The sequence below is a fragment of the Myotis daubentonii genome, chromosome 4 (assembly GCF_963259705.1).
Source record: "Myotis daubentonii chromosome 4, mMyoDau2.1, whole genome shotgun sequence".
Lineage (NCBI taxonomy): Eukaryota > Metazoa > Chordata > Mammalia > Chiroptera > Vespertilionidae > Myotis > Myotis daubentonii.
The window spans coordinates 76472265-76493455 of NC_081843.1; the positions used below are offsets into that span (position 1 = coordinate 76472265).

Sequence of the window (21191 nt, forward strand, 5' to 3'; positions counted from 1 at the left end):
CCCCTAATATGTGATTAATTAGCTTTGGCATCTGTGTACAAGTCTCAGCTCATGACCGCTTTGTTCTTGTTGAAATTATGTTCATAATCCTGATTGGATAGGATAATTAAACATAGAATTATGAGATGCCCTGAAAAATAACTTCAAGTAAAATAAGTGAAACTACTAGGAAATTAACAGAAAATCATGAATCTATCTTCTGAGCAGAAAATGGGAATGAAGTAGCTCTAAATCAAAGTGTACAGAAAGTGGAAAGGACTTGGATTTATAAATGGATCTTTTGGTCACATTTATTTGCATTACACAGTTTCCAACTAACGATGTCATTTCAAAATGAAAGAGAGAAAAATCATCTTTTGAAAAAATAACATCAAAGGGTGGGCAGTACAGCTGCAGGTTAATCTATAGTGAACATCACTGCAAAACAATTCTGTGTAAAGCTTTTCTACTTTATGTTCATAGTAACACATTGTTGTGGTAATTATTTTACTCCTCCATTTTTTACTGTACAGTAATACATGCTAATTGTAGCAGAACTAGAAAGTAAATAAAAGTAAAATACTATACCACTTGATATTCTCGTGCATATAAAAAATCAGGCCCTAGCCGGTTTGGCTCAGTGGATAGAGCATTGGTCCCGGGTTCAGTTCCAGTCAAGGCACATGCCCGGGTTGTGGGCTCGATCCCCAGTGGGGGACTTAAAGGAGGCAGCCGATCCATGATTCTCTCTCATTGCAGATGTTTCTATCCCTCTCTCCCTCTTCCTTCCTCTCTGAAATCAATAAAAATATATAAAAAAATAAAAATAAATAATCAGGTTCATATGATAAATACACATACCTTAATTGTCTTTTCCTACCACAGTAGTTAAATCTATATATACTATTTTGTAACCAGCTTTATTTTTTAAACATATAATTAGGTCCATCTTCCCATCAGTAATAAATAAAGGTCTATATCTACTTACCTATTTATGGATTGCATACTGGGTTTGCCTTCTCACCTGATATTGAATATTTAGTTTATTTTAGGTTTATCGCTATTATAAATAGTGCTACATGGGCATTCTTGTATATATAACATCTTTATATATACATCTTTGTATACTTATTAAATTACTAGAGGCCCATGCACGAATTCGTGCATGGGTGGGGTCTGGCTGGCCTGGCCCCAATCAGGGCAAATCAGAGCTGAGCCTGTCGGGAGGAGGAGATGGTGGGAGGTTGGCCTGCTGGCGGACCTGGATCAGGGCCTTTGATCAGGGCTGGGCCGGCTGGGGGAAGTGGCCACGGGCAATTGGCCAGTGGGCCCTGCCCCCGATTATGGTTGGGGGCCGATAGGAGGTGGGCTGGCTGGCCCCTCCCCCGAATGGGGTGGGTGAGGGATGCCGATGGGGGGGGGGGGGCAGCGGCCGGGCGGGAGGGGCCATAGGTGGTTGGCCAGCCAACCCTGCCCCTGATCGGGGCGAGGCGGGAGGGCCGATCTGGAGTGAGACCTGACGGGAGGGGCTGCAGGAGATTGGCTGGCCAGCCCTGCCCCCTGTTGGGGTGAGGGGTGCGATCAGGGGCAGCCATCGGAGGGGCTGCGGGCTTATCATGGTAGGGCAGGCTGATGGGGGCACGCCTGGCTGGGGGGAGGGGGTGGCGCGGGGTGGGGGGGGGGGGGACGTTTGGCCGGCAGGCCCAGCTCTTGATCAGGGTGGGAGAGTCCAATCAGGGGCAGGCCAGCCAACCTCACGGCCCCACCCCCTGATCTGGCCGGTTCATTGGCCACAGTGGGTGTCATAGTGACTGGTTGTTAGGTCGTTATGGCCGTCACGGTAGCTGCCTTTTTATATATATAGATTTCCTTAGAATATATTCTTAGAATTGTTAGGATAAAGGCCATGCACACTTAGGAATTTTAAATTAGATTACCAAACTGTTCATTAAAAAAGTTGAACCAACTGTATTCCCAGGTCAGTTTTCTTTTACTATACTGACACTGAATATTATAATTTAGTTAATTTTTGCCAGTCTTATACACTAAAAGTGGTATTTTTGCTTCTCGCATTTTTGCAATTTTTCTGTGACTTTTTTGACTGACTTTGCATTGCTTTAACTTATGTTACCTTCTGTCAATTTATATTTGTGGAATCTGATTTCTTTTGGACCAAAATAGATCACTTTTCAAACTTTTGAAATTGCTAATTCAGGAATAACCTCCCAAACAAAAACACAGTTACCTGCATACTTTCCAACAAAAGAGCTAAATGGCGGTAAATATTTTTTTAAGCAGAACTCTGTTTTTACTAGAATAAAACCCTTCACATTCTTCTTTCACAAGTAATCCATTATAAGTAGGACTTAGTTGGGGGAAACATTTCTTTTTGCCTTGAATCTTAAATAAAGGTGTTCTTAAATCCCAGTGTCCGACCTAAAAAGTACATATCAAATCTAAAGATTTTTAAGATCTTAGGATCTAATAAAGGTAAACATTTTTCCATATCAGGATGTAAAACAGACAGTGAGTACAGTGCTACTGTGACTTTTTTATTTATGGATACTAACCGGAACTTTCTTTGTTCTCTTTTGGAAATGAGATACAGTTTGAATGTATTTGTAACTTGGAGTCCCACGTTAGTCATCCTTACCTTCTAAAGCATATTTCAAAATTACAGAGGCACACAGGTTTTTCCAGGCAGCTCCTGAAAGTTATGTTTTATAATATTAGTCACATTTTAAATTTTCTCTCAGGTCTGCAACCCAATATCATTCACACTGTTTTCAGCAATGGGTAAAGAAATAAAATGTTATGTTAGTGTTTATTTAATACAAAAATAGATTATAGAATCTCAGCATGTATTTTTATCAAAAACCTTTTTGTGATCACTGCCAATTAAGGAGATACTTACAGCATCCTGCTTTCAGTAACCAAAGATGCATTCTGAGATCTAGAAAGCTTGATGTCGCAGAAGTACAGCCACAATACCATATTGATCACATCCTTTTGTGTATAAAACTTACATCCCCAGGGTTAGTAATTTTAAGTTTCTGCCCCCAAATCATTAATTTTGTATTTGTTCATTTCAAAATATTTGTAACCTGGCTGGCATGGCTTTGTGGCTGAGTGTCAACCTATGAACCAGGTGGTCACGGCTCACAATCCCCAATGTGGGTTGTGCAGAAGACAGCCAATCAATAATTCTCTATCATCATTGATGTTTTTCTCTCTCCCCCTCCCTTCCTCTCTGAAATCCATAAAAAATATTTTAAAAAAATATGTGTAAACCTGGTTCTTGTTTTTTATCCCTAATGAACACCATAGACTTTATGTAAAATATGTAGTTAAACTTAGGGATACATTTTTAATCCAAGTACAGTGTACATATTTTTCAATTCTCCCTGCCTTCTCTAATGTATTTACTACATAAAACAAAATAATGAGTAAAAATTTAGAACATAGAGTTTAGATAAAGTGTCTGAGTAGATGGTAAAGGAGCCAGTTCTTTCAGCAACAATCTTTTTATCATTTCAGTGAAATATCCAAAGTTTTATTACCTTTTGTAGGGAAATCTTGGTGTATTTAGTATCTCAATTGTAGTCTTAAATATGGAAACACTGGACTAGATGGTCTCTTCATGCTCCTTTTATCCTTAGAGTTTAATGAATTTATGCTTTAAGACTTCATCTCTGTAAGGAAGCGCGTTATGGTAAAGGAAAGACCACCCCCCCCCCCCGAAAATGCTTATTTTGGTCACTTGATGCACCTTAGGCCCAGTGTACAGCATGTTATTTGATTGAAGCATCTTTCCGTATTTCTCCCTCCTGTCATTAACCTAGATATTATATCTAGAATGTAGACTAAACTCTTCATACCTACTAACCTTTGTGCATTTGGTTGCTCAGCTCTCTTAAGAGCATCATTTCAGAACTGAAGTAAAGTGAGTATCATTGTTTCTTAGAGATTATGTCATAGCTATTAATTGGAGGCGGATTCTTATAGCTTTGCTTTTTTCTTTTCAAGGTTGAAGAGATGGTGCAGAACCACATGACGTATTCATTACAGGATGTAGGTGGAGATGCCAATTGGCAGTTGGTTGTAGAAGAAGGAGAAATGAAGGTAATTCTCAGTGAAAAGTTATAGGTTGCTAATTGCACCTCTATTCCAGTCATATTGTCGTCATTGATACGAATAAAGATAACATTAAAAATTACTTTTAAACACATTACTACATATGCTCAAAGAAGCACCAGATATTGATAATTAAATGTCTTTTTGCTTTCCTGGTTTAGCTTTTATATAATTTCTTAATGATCAAATCTATGCACAAACCATTCTGTTTTGCCTAAGCCATGGAGAAATAAAATTTTTTGGTTTAAATATGAACAGGCCACAATTAACTGATGGCTCTCTATTTGGATATTTCTCTCTTTTAAAAAATATTTTTTAATTTATTGATTTTTTAGAGAGAGAGAGAGAATAAGGGGGCGGGGGGAGAGAAACAGCAATGTGTTGTTCCACTTACTGGTTGATTCTTGTATGTGCACTGACCAAGAATCGAACCAGGGATCTGGGACCCCTTGGTACATGGGATAACGCTCAGCCAACTGAGCCACACTGGCCAGGGCCATCTATATTTTTTAGATTCCACGTATAAGTGAAATCATACGGTATTTGTCTTTTTCTGTCTGACTGATTTCACTGTTGAAAGCTAATTTGTTGTTCCATTTTATATAGACTATGTTGACCAGAATTATTCTAGCAAATGGGATGCAATATTAAGTGTTGGAATTTCCTCTCCTCCTGAATAGGGAACAAATCCTCCTATATAATAAAGAGGTAATATGCAAATTGGCCATCACACCCTCCCACAAGATGGCCGCCCCCATGTGGGCACAAGATGGCTGGCAGGGGAGGGCAGTTGTGGGTGATCAGGCCAGCAGGAGAGGGCAGTTGGGGGGGACCAGGCCTGCAGGGGAGGGCAGTTAGTGACGAACTAGGCTGGCAGGGGACAGCAGTTGGGGGAGATCAGGCCAGCTGGGGAGGGCAGTTGTGGGGGACCAAGCCAAAAGGGGAGAGCAGTTGGGAGCGACTGGACTGGCAGGGGAGGGCAGTTGGGGTGACCGGGCCAACAGGGGAGAGCAGTTGGGGGCAACTGGGCCGGCAGGGGAGCAGTTAGGCGTCAATCAGGCTGGCAGGGGAGTGGTTAGGGGTGATCAGGCGGGCAGGCAGAAGTGGTTAGAGGTAATCAGGCAGGTAGGTAGGCGAGTGGTTGGGAGCCAGCAGTCCTGGATTGTGGGAGGGATGTCTGACTGCCCGTTTACCTGCAGTCGGTCATTCCCTGAGGGGTCCCAGATTGGAGAGGGTGCAGGTTGGGCTGAGGGACCCCCCCCCCCCCAAGCCCCAGTGCATGAGTTTCGTGTACTGGGCCTCTAGTAAGAAATAAGGTAGAAGAGACAGGCAAATGAGATACCAAAATGCTATAATTCTGCTGATCTGATTGGATTACAACATGGAGACCAACTGTCACAATGTCTTGCTAATATGTTACCACTAAACATGTTTCTGAGATACCTGTATAATCAGAGAGGCCTTTCCCACAAGAGCAAGCCTTAAAAGCAGACCAGGATGCATGCTCTCTGCAGAAGGGGTTGAGCCACATCTGCCTAGTTCTCCCTCTGTACTCACTATGCAGATAAGTCACTGTTTCTCCCTTTGGGAAGTTCCAGGAAGCGAAGGGACTAAGTAGAAAATAAGTGCTCCTACAACCCACAACATTAGAAAGAGAAATTAGAGCTGGATTATAATATAACCCACTAAAGAGAATAGTCTACCCTTTGTAGCATTAGGTAAGCCACTATGCAAAGTAGCATTTTCAGAAGAGTAAGCTGATAGGGAAGCAGCAAGAGACTAAGAAAAGCTCTTGAGAAAGTCGGGTACAGATGTTGAAAGTCTACCTAAAAGAGTAACCATAGTAGAAAAGTCAAGTTGTTTTTTATAGAAGATTGGTAATAATCTTAATAGCCTACGTGAAGTATGAGAGAAAGAACCAAAAGTCTACAGAGTTCCATTTCAGATGACTCGGAAAATAGCAGACCCAATAGCAAATAAGTAAGTGTATAGGGAATGGAGTTTGGGGAGAGAGATTGTAAAAGAGAAAGTTCATGTGACATTCCTAGTAGTATCTGGCTCCATGGGCACTCCATAAATTGAGAGCTGATTCTTCCTTTGGTAACATTGTTTAATCACTTGTTAAAAGAACTTATTACAGGCCCTGGCCAGGTGGCTCAGTTGGTTGGGGCGCATATGGGAAGCAACCAATCCATGTCTCTTCTCTCTTTCTCTCTCTCTCCCCCCCTCCCTCTCATCATGTCCTCAGGTGAGGATTTAAAAAAGAACTTATTACAGAGTTCTCTAAAGTAGCAAGCCCACAATAATTTTGAAATAACTAGTTTTAATCAGCACTCCAGTACACAACCTCATTATTTAAAGCAAGAGAGCATAGATCTTTATTACATTTTAGTTTTCAATCATTGATTCAGCAAATAGTTGCTTTACTGGGTTTCAGATACTATGCTAGATGCTGGGGGTATATCAGTGAACACAGTCGCCTTAAATCAGTATCCTTAAAGAGATTATGTTTTAACCAGGTTTATTTGTCCTTTTTTGCCATGTTGAACAGTCTTTGAGAATGTTTAGTAAATAATGCCTGATTTAAATTGATACATTTATTTTTTAATAACTCACAGTAATTAGTCATTCATCATTATGCATATTTTTTCATAGTTGAAATTTATCTTGGATTTGTAGTTTTAAATATTTTAATGTGTTAATAATTTAAAATTTAATTTTAACAGAATGTTTATGTTCCATAAAGAGATTTTCGTAAATCCTAAAAAGCTGTTAAATTTGCAAACATGCTTTCAAATGTTTACTTTAGGATTTTTAAACAGATTTTTAATTATGTCCTGTATAGGTATATAGGAGAGAAGTAGAAGAAAATGGGATTGTTCTGGATCCTTTAAAAGCTACCCATGCAGTTAAAGGAGTTACAGGACACGAGGTCTGCAATTACTTCTGGAATGTTGACGTTCGCAATGATTGGGAAAGTAAGCTGCTATTATTAATGTATATTAATATAATTATTATTTAGAATTTAATATCAAACCCAATCTGATTTTCTTCATATTATCTTTAGTTTGCAAAGTCAATGTAGAAAATATCTGGAGAATCATATAGGGGACTGATAATACTTTATATTTAAATAAAGTTTTTCACACTATAAAATGCTTTGCAGTATTTTTTAGCATTTGATTTAATACCTCAACAATTTTGCATAGACAGGTAATAAAGTAAAATTCAGATAGGTCAAGTGACTTGTCAAAGGCCACAGACCTAGTAGGTGTAAATGCCAGGACTAAAACTAAGGTTTCTGTTTTATCTACTTTTCTCCTAGATTGTTTTGTTTCCCTGGTAAATCCTACATGAATCCTGCTGTGGTTTATTTAGCTACTTTGGCAGGGGGTGTTTCCCTTAGACACCAGATTGCATAAATAGATACTTTTGAACATCATAAGACGTATATCAATGACAGTTTGACAATCTTCCCAGTAAATACAGTTACCTAAACCTAGATAGAGCAGTTTATTCAGCTTCAGTAAATTAGGGATTATAGGGAGGGGTCATAGTGTTGGGGAATAATTTGTGCCTGAGTAATGCAGTGTTGATAGAGAATCGCCTTCTTGCTGTGGAAGCTAAATGTTGGATAAAGGAAAATGAGATTTCCTGGTGATCAGCTCCCACAGCCACCATCTATAGCCCTAATACTAGGTATTAACTACCTTCCATTTGAACTTAGCCCAAGTGGGGCAGAGTCCTGTTCATTTTACTATAATGTTCATTTGTAATTGACTCTCAGTATAAGTGAATTAATCACCTTCTAGGAAAAAGCAATATGTCTTTTTGGCTACTAATATTCTCCCTTCATTTCAGCAACTATAGAAAACTTTCATGTGGTGGAAACATTAGCTGATAATGCAATCATCATTTATCAAACGCACAAGGTAAATGTTTCTTCATCCCTAAAGGATTTCACTATAATTCAAACTGAGACATATAAATTTTCTAAAATAAAATTTGACAGGAAATTAAATGCCAGAAAAGATCTAAAGGCTTTATTAATAATTCAGGAATGCAAATATTTTTCTAGCAGCTAGTCTATGGGAGATTGATAGTTATCGAATATGAAAGTGAATCATAGTTTCCTATGACATCAATATAATAAGGGAAGTGGAAAAGTATGTTATTTGCCTGTGTTAAGACTCAGATATGAAAATGATCTTAAGTAGATTATCTAAAAACAATGAAAAGTTGCTGAGCATAACTACTGAGAAGTTGGTCATACACCAGAGCACACAGAAGCATTGTCATTTAAATTGGTTCCCTTTTACTTCATTTCTTCCTTTGCTAATCTACATTTAAAGTTTTCGAATAATATTCATCTTACTTTATTCTACTCTCTTCCCCTTCTGAAAATTGCCAAATACTATTTCAAATAAAGAATAATAAATTAAACTTGGAAGAGATCCACAAAAAGTAATATTGTGTTATATAGGAAATATAATGATTCAGTAAGCACTTCATTTTTTTTTCAGGTGACTTTTATTTTTTTAATGTATCTTTATTGATTTCAGAGAGTAAGAGAGAGGGAAAGAGAGATAAAAAAACATCAATGATGAGAGAGAATCATTGATTGGCTGCCTCCTGCACATCCCCTACTGGGGATCAAGCCCAGGCATGTGCCCTTAACCGGAATCAATCCTGGGATTGATCCTTCAGTCCGCAGGCTGATGCTCTATCCACTGAGCCAAACCAGCTAGGGTTCAAGTGACTTTTTAATTGAGCTGAATATGTGAAAATATTTGCGATTTGCTCTGTATTTCTTTTTTTTTTTTAATCCAAGTGTATTTGGTTTTATTTATTTATTTATTTTTTTATCTTTATTGTTCAGATTATTACATTTGTTCCTCTTTTTTCCCTCCATTACTCCCTTCCTCCCAGTTCCCACCCCACCCTCCGCCCTCACTCCCCACCCACTGTCCTCATCCATAGGTGCACAATTTTTGTCCAGTCTCTTCCCGCATCTCCCACACCCCTTTCCCCCCCAAGAATAGTCAGTCCATTCCCTTTCAATGTCCCTGATTCTATTATGATCACCAGATTATTTATTCACTTAATTCTTAGATTCACTTGTTGATAGATGCATGTTTGTTGTTTATAATTTGTATCTTTACCTTTTTCTTCTTCTTCCTCTTCTTAAAGGATACCTTTCAGCATTTCATATAATACTGATTTGGTGGTGATGAACTCCTTTAGCTTTTCCATATCTGTGAAGCTCTTTATCTGACCTTCAGTTCTGAATGATAGCTTTGCTGGATAAAGTAATCTTGGTTGTAGGTTCTTGCTATTCATCACTTTGAATATTTCTTGCCATTCCCTTCTGGCCTGCAAAGTTTCTGTTGAGAAATCAGCTGACAGTCGTATGGGTACTCCCTTGTAGGTAACTGAGTTTCTTTCTCTTGCTGCTTTTAAGATTCTCTCTTTGTCTTTTGCTCTTGGCATTTTAATTATGATGTGTCTTGGTGTGGTCCTCTTTGGATTCCTTTTGTTTGGGGTTCTCTGTGCTTCCTGGACCTGTAAGTCTATTTCTCTCACCAGGTGGGGGAAGTTTTTTGTCATTATTTCTTCAAATAAGTTTTCAATATCTTGCTCTCTCTCATCTTCTGGCACCCCTATAATTCTGATGTTGGTACGCTTGAAGCTGTCCCAGAGGCTCCTTACACTATCTTCGTATTTTCGGATTCTTTTTTCATTTTGCTTTTCCGGTTGGGTGTTTTTTGCTTCTTCGCATTTCAAATCTTTGCCTTGATTCTTGCGCTCCTCTGGTCTGCTGTTGGGAGTCTTTATAGTATTCGTTATTTCAGTCCGTGTATGCTTAATTTCTAGTTGGTTCTTTATCATAACATCGAGGGTCTCATTAGATTTCTTGAAGATCTCACTACATTTATCGGCGGCTTCTAGACACTTCTTAAGAGACCTTAAAAGTGTGGTTCTGAACTCAATATCCTCCATTGACAGTTTTGTCCTGTTTCTTTGTCTCCGCATTTTTTATGCTTTCTTGGTGCACCCCCTAGTGGTCTTTGTGCGTAGTCTTGTTGTAGTTAAGCCTTGATTGTTGTAGGCAATACTAGGGGGGATTTGACCGCCAGGCCAACTGGCTGTGAGAATCAGCTGTGTCTGCAGTGGGAAAACTTCTGTCCTCTGGGAGGTGCTAATCTAGCCTTTGCCTGAGGCTATCCGGCAAATGGCTCTGTGCAGGGCTTGGGTGGGGCGGGTCGCACGGGATCAAACAGGGCGGGCAGAGGGAGCAGTTATGGCTACTCTCAGTCCAGTTCCCAGAGGCTCTGCCTCTGAGAGTCCCAGCAACCGCTGCAAACCTCGGAGAGAAAGCTGCCCTCGCGTTCTGACCGATGCCAGACAGTCCCGCTTCTCCTGTTTGAGTCTGGGTCCCTAGAGACTCGCCCAGAACTGGAGCTCAGAGCCTGAGCCTCCCTCCCGATTGAAAACGACAACCGCGCCCTCAGCCACCAGCCCGCTCCGCGCACACCTCCGCACCTTTGTATTTTCCACACTGCGCCTCCTCTGAGCCTCAGTATGCTGTTCTCTTTCCTTCTAGTTGAAGAATTTCCCCTCAGCCAGCTTTCCTGTGGTTCTGGGTGATGTCCGTTCCATCTTTTAGTTGTATTTTTGAAGTGGTAGTTCGAGGCAGCAAACTCCGGCGTTTACCTATGCCGCCATCTTGGTTCCTTGCTCTGTATTTCTTAAGCTCAGTCTTTCACCTGAGGCATTTTATATCTAACTAGAGGCCCAGTGCACAAAATTCATGCACTGGGGGCAGGGTTCCTCAGCTCTGCCTGCTCCCTCTCGCAGTCTGGGACCCCTCGGGGGATGTAGCAGTGTGCCAAGCAACAGGCGGCCAGGGAGGAGCCCAAATTGGGGCCGGGCACTGCTCACGCTCATCCCGGTCTGCCTTGCCAGCTGCCATGGAGTTGGGGAGAGGCTTCCATTGTGGCAGCTGCGCTCCCCAGCCATGAGCCCAGCTTCTGGCTGGGTGGTGCTCCCCCTGTGGGAGCACACTGACCACCAGGGAGCAGCTCCTATGGTAAGCGTCTGCCCCCTGGTGGTCAGTGTGCATCATAGCAACCGGTTGTTCCACTGTAACAGTCACTTAGGCTTTTATTATATAGGCTAGAGGCCCAGTGCGTGAATTCATGCACCAGTGGGGTCCTTCCACCTGGCCTGCGGGATTGGGCCGAAACTGGCTCTCCAACATCCCCCAAGAGGGTCCTGGATTGCGAGAGGGCTCAAGCCAGCCGAGGGACCCCACTGGTGCACGATCGGAGCTGACAAGAGACATGGGAGGTTGTCTAGCCAGGGAGGGACCATGGGAGGGCTCCAGGGCATGTCTGACCTGTCTTGCTCATTCCCAATCAGCCAGACCCCAGCAGGAAGCTAACCTACCGGTTGGAGCATCTGCCCCCTGGTGGTCAGTGCACGTCATAGCAAGCGGTTCAGTGGCCCTAGCATGTCATTAGCATATTAGGCCTTTATTATATAGGACTAGAGGCCCAGTGCACAAAAATTTGTGCACTCCGGGGGGGGGGGGGGCGTCCCTCAGCCCGGCCTGTGCCCTCTCGCACTCTGGGACCCCTCGGGAGATAACGCCCTGCTGGCTTAGGCCTGCTCCCGGGTGGCAGAGGGCAGGCCTAATCCCTAGGTGCAGCCCCTGGTCAGGCTCAGAGCAGGGCTGATTGGGGGTTTGGGGCACCGCCCCCTGTCACACTCAAGGCAGGGTCGATGGGGAGGTTGCGGCGCCACCCCCTGTCACGCACAGAGCAGGGCCAATCTGGGGGTTGGGGCGCTGCCCTCTGTCACGCACAGAGCAGGGCCAATCAGGGGGTTGGGGAGCTCCCCCCTGTCACGCACAGAGCAGGGCCCATCAGAGGGTTGGGGAGCTCCCCCCTGTCACTCACAGAGCAGGGCCCATCAGGGCGTTGAGGAGCTCCCCCCTGTCACTCACAGAGAAGGGCCGATCAGGGGGTTGGGGCCCCGCCCTCTATCACCCACAGAGCAGGGCCGATCAGGGGGTTGGGCGCCGCCACTGTCACACTCAGGGCAGGGCCGATGGGGAGGTTATGGCTCTACCACATCACACACACAGCAGGGCCCGTGGGGGGGTGGGGGGTGTTGGGGCGCCGCACCCTGTCACACACACAGCCGCAGGGCGATCAGGGGGTTGGGGAGCTCCCCCCTATCAGGCACAGAGCAGGGCCGATCAGGGGTTTGGGGCGCCTTCCCCTGTCACGAACAGAGCAGGGCAGATAGGGAGGTTGTGGCCCCGCCCCCTGTCACACACAGAGCCGCAGGGCGATCAGGGGGTTTGGGCACTGCCCCCTGTCATGCTGATCCCGGTGCCGGGAGGCCTCACGGCTCCGCTGATCCCGGTCCTTGGAGGCATATTACCCTTTTACTATATAGGATAGAGGCCTGGTGCATGGGTGGGGGCCGGCTGGTTTGCCCTGAAGGGTGTCCTGGATCAGGGTGGGGGTCCCCACTGGGTTGCCTGGCCAGCCTGGGTGAGGGGATGATGGCTGTTTGCAGCTGGTCACACACCCTTCACTGTGGGGGTCTTTACTGGGGTGCCTGGCCAGTCTGGGTGAGGGGCTGAGGGCTGTTTTCAGGCTGGGACTGAAGCTCCCAACTGCTCCTTTTTTTTTTTTTTTTTTTTTTTTTTTTTTATTCTGGGCCAGCTTTAGCTCTGCGTCTTGGCTCCAGCTCTGAGGCCTCAGCTGCTGAAAACAGGTATCTGGTTTGTTTCGGTTCTATAATCGAAACTCTGTATCAACTCCAGCTCTGAGATCCCAGCTCTCTGAAAGCTGGTTCCTGGGGTTTTGTTTAGCTTCCATATTTGTTACAATGTTTTTTAAACTGCAAGCTCAGAGGCCGGCAAGGCAGGCGGGGAACGTTGCAGTCCTCCGTCACTGAAGCAAGCAAGCCTCATGTTCAGTTTAAGCTGCCTGGCTGCCGGCCGCCATCTTGGCTGACAGTTAATTTGCATATCGCCCTGATTAGCCAATGGGAAGGGTAGCGGTCATATGCCAGTTACCATGTTTCTCTTTTATTAGATAAGGATGACTATAAGCTAGGCTTCATTTTACATGGTAGCTGCTCAAGAAATGTGTAAAAATTAAGATTCTATTTCAACATACAGATTTGTGCAGGGTTTAAGTGTAATCTGAAATTTAGTAGATGTTAAAATATCAATTAATTGCTCTATAATTTAGAATAAAGATAAATAGCCAATAATTTAGAATCAGAAGAATCTTATTATTTGATGATAATTGATCCAGGGAAACAATCTGCTGCCAATATTTCACTTGGTAAATAATAGACAGAAGGGAGGATTATATAGGTTGTATTAGGTTTATTTCTTGAAAAATAAAACTAAAAATTATTAAAAGAATGGATCATACATAACAAAATTTAAGTTACAATTATAATTATTTGAATAAAAAAATCCTGGCATATTTCTTTTTCCACAAAATCCAATAACACTATGACATCTTTTTTCTTTAGATTTGGCTTCTTTTATAATATGGTCTTAAAGAGGACTACTCATCTTCTAATATTTAAGTCATCTCATTCTTTAAATTTCCCTCATCATCCTCCTTTTGTATTTGCATTTATTAGTTCTAACATGATTAAATTTTCATTTATTACTAGTTTCACATACATTTCTCCAACACTACTTTTGTTGACTGCATGAAATTTTGTATCTTTAAAATATAAACCATTTCACTTTGCAAATGATTTGTGTTGTGTTGACACTAAGTTGTTGGCTACTTTTTATAGTCAACAATCAGAAAAGACAAGGCATATTTTCTCTCATTGAAAAGTACAAAAGCCCCAGTTTTCGGAGACCTAGGTACCATGTCATTCCAACAGTATATGTTTCTCCTTGTATACCATAAAACTCAAAGATTCTGTCTACCTGATTTGGAATTCTTCAAGTGTGATTATGATGTCAAAAGAGTAGTCTTCTTTCCCTAAAATCTTTGCTTAAAGTCTCTGAACAATTTAAGCTGAGGTTTAATACTATAGTTAAAAGCAGGATATTGCCAGGGCTTGAGGAAGGGGGTGTAATGCTGTGTCATTTCTTAATAGGTACAGAGTTTCTATTTGGGATGATAACAGTTCTTTGAAAATGTGGTAATGCTTACATAACATTCCGAATGTATTAATGGCAATGAATTGTATACTTAAAAATGGTTTAAATAGCAAATTACTATAATTTAAAAAAAAATAAAAATAGCAGAACACTATTCCTTTGCTATAGTTCTGCAAAGCCATTAACTCACTGTCCATAATTAATCCTTTGGTGGGTATTCTCAGATGCTTTTCATTTAAAATTTGACAGATTTTTACCTTCAACTAAGATACTTATTGATTTTACATTTGTTTCTCTGTTAGTTCCATATTACAAATGAATAAAGAATTGTTCAAATTTTCAAATGATTTTTACTTCTTCCACAGAGAGTGTGGCCTGCTTCTCAGCGAGATGTATTATATCTTTCTGCCATTCGAAAGATACCAGCCTTGACTGAAAATGACCCTGAAACTTGGATAGTTTGTAATTTTTCTGTGGATCATGATAGTGCTCCTGTAAGTCCATTGTATAAATGTGTACAGTTGTATAATATAAAGCTAACTATACATGCAGTACAAAAATGATAAACACATGCCAGACACACAGATACTAGAGTTGATAATTCTTAGATTTTGTGCTATTTTGGCTTCTTAGAATAATATAGCCTGTGTATTATCTGAAGAACAGTAGTCATGGCTGTGAACATTTCAGCAGGTCTCTTTTCCTTTGTTTCTGAGATGAGGTGAGACAGCACTGATAGGTAGTATATGCAGAATACTTCTCACAGTTGCCTCTTAAGTCATAATCAACTACTGGCAAAACCTCTGGTTGCTGCCTCAATTTAGCTCCATTTACTACGTAAAAGGAGGAGAGATCATTTCTGATATCTTAGCAGTTTGGCATGTGTTGTTTGATCCTTGTAAGATTTGTTGAATATTTTGATGAGTTGAGGTTTCAGCTTACTTAGTATTATTAGACTAGTAGAGATTACAAAATACTGGGTATCTGCTATACTGCTGTTTTATTTTTATTTTTTGTTTTGGCAGCTGAACAATCGATGTGTTCGTGCCAAAATAAATATCGCTATGATTTGTCAAACCTTGGTTAGCCCACCAGAAGGAAACCAGAAGATTAGCAGGGACAACATTTTATGCAAGATTACATATGTAGCTAATGGTATGTATTTCGTTGTTTGTTTTTGCTATTTGGTAATGTGGATATTCTTAGTGTGATCTACATGATAACTAACCATTTGGAAAAATACCATTACAAATGCCTTTTGAGTTTTTACCCTTTAGATTAGTAATTTTTAATTTGGAAAGATGTATACCAAACTTTCAGGAAATATACATACCTGCCTTCCACCCCAGAACTACTACTATATTAGAATTTTTGAAGCTTGGACTAGATAGGTAAATTTTAAAACTTTAGGCCAACTGACATGGCTCAGTAGTTGAGTATCAACCTATGAACCAGGAGATCATGGTTCCATTCCTGGACAGGGCACATGGCCTGGGTACAGGCTCGATCTCCAGTGGGGGGCATGCAAGAGGCAGCTGATGTTTCTATCTCTCCCTCTCCCTTCCTCACTGAAATCAATAAAAATATATTTTTTTAAAAACCTTATATTAAGACCACTATCACATATCCTTGGTTTTAAGAACCATTTTATTAAGTATTTACCTAAAAGAATATACGTAGAATTAGAAATGTAAGCAACAGTGGGAAAGGAAATTAGCAGTTCTTTTTTTTTTTTTTCTTTTTCTTTTTTTTAGCAGTTCTTTTTCTTATTGTCAGGCTTGCTCATTTTTTTCATCACTGATTGGTCCCTAATCCTTATTAGTTGCTACTTACGTGTTTGTTTTATATTGACCTGCTGCTGGACAGCCCTGTTGCTTTGGTTCCTTATTACTAAACCCATTTCCTACTTGTAGTAGATACTGAAATCCAAATCCTCATACCTTCTTTATACAGGACCATAACTGCTAGTGGTCTTTAAAGAGATAGTTATGCCTGAGTAAGGTATTATCCCATACTAGACGCCTGGTGCACAAAATTTGTGCACTCAGGGGGAGAGGAGGGTCCCTAAGTCCAAATTGCGAGAGGGCGCAGGCCTGACCGAAGGACCCCACTGGTGCACGATCGGGGCCGGGGAGGGATGCAGGAGGTTGGCCAGTGGGGAGGTACCGCGGTAGGACTCCAGGCATGTTTGGCCTGTCTCGCTCAGTCCCGATCAGCCAGACCCCAGCAGCAAGCTAACCCACCAGTCAGAACATCTGTCCCGTGGTGGTCAGTGCACGTCATAGCGACTGGTCAACTGTCTAGCCCCTGGTGGTCAGTGCACGAGCATTTGAGCAGCCTTAGCATATCATTAGCATAGTACACTTTGATTGGTTGAATGGAAGACTATACAACCAGACGCTTAGCATATTAGGCTTTTATTATATAGGATAATAAAAGGCTAATATGCAAATCGACGGAACAGTGGAACGACCAGTTGCTATGACGCGCACTGACCACTGGGGGCAGACGCTCAAAGCAGGAGCTGCCCCCCTGGTGGTCAGTGCGCTCCCACAGGGGGAGCGCTGCTCAGCCAGAAGCCGGGCTGACGGCTGGCAAGCGCAGTGGTAGTGGTGGGAACCTCCACAGCAGGCAGACATCCCCTGAGGGCTCCCAGACTGTGAGAGGGTTCTGGCTGGGCTGAAGGACCCCTCTCCCGTTGAGTGCATCAATTTTTGTGCACTGGGCCCTCTAGTCTATATATATAACTAGGGGCCCGGTGCACGAAATTCGTGCACTGGGTGTGTGTGTGGGGGGGGGGTGGGGAGTGTCCCTCAGCCCAGCCTGCCCCCTCTCACATACTGGGAGCCCTCAGGCGTTGACCCCCATCACCCTCCAATTGCAGGATCGGCCCCTTGCCCAGGCCTGACGCCTCAGCCAGAGGCGTAGACCCCCATCACCCTCTGATCACCTGATCGGCCCCTTGCCCAGGCCTGACACCTCCGCCAGAGGTGTCAGGCTTGGACAGGGGACCCCCATCTCCCCCAGATCACTGGCTCTGGCCCCCGCCCAGGCCTGAGGCCTCTGGCCCAGGAATCATGCCTGGGCAGGGGACCCCCATCTCCCTCTGATCGCTTGCTCCGCCCCCCGCCCAAGCCTGACACCTCTGACCCAGGCTTCAGGCCTGGGCAAGGGGACCATCATATCCCCCCAATCCCCGGCTCCGCCCCCCGCCCAGGCCTGATGCCTCGGCCAGAGGAGTTGACCCTCATCATCCTCCGATCACCAATCACTGGATCGGCCCCTTGACCAGGCCTGAGGCCTCCGGCAGAGGTGTCAGGCCTGGACAGGGGACCCCCAGCTCCCCGCGGTTGCAGGCTCCGCCCCTGCCCAGGCCTAACGCCTCTGGCCTAGGCGTCCGGCCCGGGCAGCGGGGACCCGCAGCTGCAGCGGCCCCACGATCGTGGGCTTCGCTTTAGGCCCAGGCAAGGGACCCCTAGCTCCTGGGACTGCCAGCTTCGACTGTGTCCAGCTCCCATAGCTGGCTCCACCCCTACTTCCTGCTATCACAGGCCAGGGCGGCAAAGGCGCCTGATTCTCCGATCATGGCTGGGGGGCAGGGCAAAGGCGGCCCCAGGGCCGCCTTTGCCCTGCCCCCCAGCTCTTAGCTCCCCCCTGGGTTTCTGATCACTGTCAGTGGCAGGGGGCTTCTTCCTGCTTTCCCTTTCGCCTCCCTGCATTGTGCCTACATATGCAAATTAACCGCCATCTTGTTGGCAGTTAACTGCCAATCTTAGTTGGCAGTTAACTGCCAATCTTAGTTGGCAGTTAACTGCCAATCATAGTTGGCAGTTAATTTGCATATAGCCCTGATTAGCCAATGAAAAGGGTATCGTCGTACGCCAATTACCATTTTTCTCTTTTATTAGATAGGATAGCCTAATATGCATAGTGTCCCCTCAGGAGTTCAACTGACCGGGAGTCCCATCGCCAGCTATGACATGCGCTGACCACCAGGGGGCGGCACAGAATGAAGGAAGGGCCCCAGCTGGCAGCCAGCAGCCACTAGGGACCCTACCCGTGCATGAATTTCGTGCACTGGGCCTCTAGTTTGATTATAGTAGAGTTTAATGAAAAGATCTGCCTCAACCTAAAGTGTAGCTATACTAATATTTAAATATGTTTTAGGGAAGTAAGAACAATTTAGAAAGGTAATAAATGCTTTCTTATTTGCTCTCTGTTCTTGTTTGGTAGTTAATATGAAGGATTAATGGTCAAAACTTTTAAGAGATGCCAATTGTTCCAACATCATGAAATTTTTTAAAGCATAGGAACAAAATGAGTGCTTCATGTGTATTTGGAGAATTGTATCTTAACATTTTAATTTTTCTTTAAATCGTAGTGAACCCTGGAGGATGGGCACCAGCCTCAGTGTTAAGGGCAGTGGCAAAACGAGAGTATCCAAAGTTTCTAAAACGTTTTACTTCTTACGTCCAGGAGAAAACAGCAGGAAAACCTATTTTGTTCTAGTATTAACAGGTACTGGAAGATAGATGTTATCCTTTTAAATTTTGACTAACATGACTCTGTAGACCAGGAATGGGGAACATTTTTTCTGCCAAGGCCCATTTGGATATCAAAACATCATTTGCAGGCCATACAAAATTATCAGCGTAAAAATTGGCCTGCTATATTTGGTCAAACATTTAATTTATTCACCCCTAATGCCTTGGCAGGACCAGACCAAATGATTTTGCGGGACTTATACGGCCCACAGGCCAGACATTCCCCACCCCTGCTGCAGATACTAAAATTTAGTTAACTGTTGAAAGTAGTTTCTGTGTTTTATGATGTTCCCAGGTAAAGAGTAGTTGTTTTTATAGCCTTAAAACTTACATTTTTATCTTTCTGTTTATGTTAAATAATACCTGCTTATTTAAAGAAATTTCAACATTATAGAACTGCAGAATTTCAGAAGTACAAATTCCGTGTATCTTTCCCTTTGCAGAAATTACTATTAGGTTTGTGATATATTCTTCCAGATTTTTACATATATGTACTTACATATATGTATTTTTAATTGTTTAAAAAATACGTTTATATTATTTTGCAGCTTGTTTTTCTACTTAATAATAAATTTTAACTATTATTCCATATAAAGATATGAGACATATACAACCATCTCATTGTTTTAAAATGTTATATAAATGTTGCAGAATTTATTAACTAGTCTCTATTGTAACCTCTGTTTTGGTTTCATATTTTTACTGTCAAATAATGCTGCATTGAACATCTTTGTGCAAGGAGCCAGAATCTTTAGTTATCTGTAAATAAGTGATGTGTTAACATGGTTCAAAAGTCAAAAGTATGAAGAGATACAGTAAAATTTATCCCCTAGTCACTCAGTTTTGTCCTCCACACACAGAAAAGTGTATTGTATTAACTGATATTACTAGTTTCTTATGTATTTTTCCACAGGTTTTTTTAATGCCTGAATAAGCAAATACAATTATAATCTTCCCACAGATACTCTTTTGTTATTGAAGAAAATGTAGCATACTATAAACACTGTTCTGCATCTTGTTTTTGCACTTTATTATTTTGAAGGTTTTTACATTTCAATGGGGAGCCTCTTTTTTTAAGGCTATATAGTCTCATTGTTTGAATGTACTCTTGCCATGTAGTTTTAAATTGTATTTTTCATATTATGAATGAGTTTGAGCATATATTGGTCCATTGGAGAACATTTGTATAATTCTGTTTCTGTGAACTCTCAATGTGTGTTAGCATTTAAATGTTTTTCTTTAAAATTTATTTTTAATCCTCACCCAAGGGTATGTTTTTTTTGTTGTTGTTTTGTTTTGTTTTTTAATATATTTTTTATTGATTTTTTACAGAGAGGAAGGGAGAGAGATAGAGAGTTAGAAACATCGATGAGAGAGAAACATCGATCAGCTGCCTTCTGCACATCTCCCACTGGGGATGTGCCCACCACCCAGGTACATGCCCTTAACTGGAATCGATCCTGGGACCTTTCAGTCCGCAGGCCGACGCTCTATCCACCGAGCCAAACTGGTTTCGGCTGTTTTTTTATTTTTATTTTTTATTTTAGAGAGGGAGGAAGGGAGAGGGAAAGCGACAGAGAGAAACATCAATCAGTTGCCTCTGATATGCATGCACCCTGGCCAGAAATTGAGACCACAACCTGAGTATGTGTTCTGACCAGGAATCAAACCTACAACCTTCTAGTGCATTGAACGATGCTCCAACCACACTGCCCAGGCAGCATTTAAATTTTTAATAGAAGCTTGGCTGGCATGGCTCAGTGGTTGAGCGTTGATCTATGAACTAAGAGATCATGGTTTGTTTCCCAGTCAGGGCACATGCCCGGATTGCAGGCTCGATCCCCAGTGTGGGGAGTGTAGGATACAGCCAATTAATGATTCTCTCTCATCATTGATGTTTGTTTTTTTTTTTTTAATTAAATCTTTATTGTTCAGATTATTACAGTTGTTCCTCTTTTTTACCCCATAGCTCCCCTCCACCCTGTTCCTACCCCACCCCATGCCTCTTCCCCCCTCACCCCTACTGTCCTCATCCATAGGTGTACGATTTTTGTCCAGTCTCTTCCCCCACCCCCCGCACTCCTTTCCCACCCGAAAATAGTCAATCCACTCCCTTTCTATGCCCCTGATTCTATTATATTCCCCAGTTTATTCTGTTCATCAGATTATTTATTCACTTGATTTTTAGATTCACATGTTGATAGATGTGTATTTGTTGTTTATAATTTGTATCTTTACTTTTTTCTTCTTCTTCCTCCTCCTCTTAAAGGTTACCTTTCAGCATTTCATATAATACTGGTTTGGTGGTGATGAACTCCTTTAGCTTTTCCTTATCTGTGAAGCTCTTTATCTGACCTTCAGTTCTGAATGATAGCTTT

The 21191-nt window shown here is 42.5% G+C and overlaps 1 protein-coding gene across 6 annotated transcripts in view; it reads left to right on the forward strand.

Moving 5' to 3' along the window:
- Positions 1-21191, forward strand: part of CERT1 (ceramide transporter 1) — a 106299-nt gene that overhangs the window by 77991 nt on the left and 7117 nt on the right. For 4 of the 6 annotated variants that reach the window (XM_059694322.1, XM_059694321.1, XM_059694318.1 and 1 more), the window contains 6 exons: positions 4006-4101; positions 6959-7091; positions 7975-8045; positions 14635-14763; positions 15295-15424; positions 18651-18787. In XM_059694322.1, coding sequence (XP_059550305.1) covers positions 4006-4101; positions 6959-7091; positions 7975-8045; positions 14635-14763; positions 15295-15424; positions 18651-18778 — 687 coding nt within the window. In that variant the 3' untranslated portion in view covers positions 18779-18787. The remainder of the gene's footprint in view (positions 1-4005; positions 4102-6958; positions 7092-7974; positions 8046-14634; positions 14764-15294; positions 15425-18650; positions 18788-21191) is intronic. The other 2 variants (XM_059694317.1, XM_059694319.1) reach the window with 1 other exon arrangement.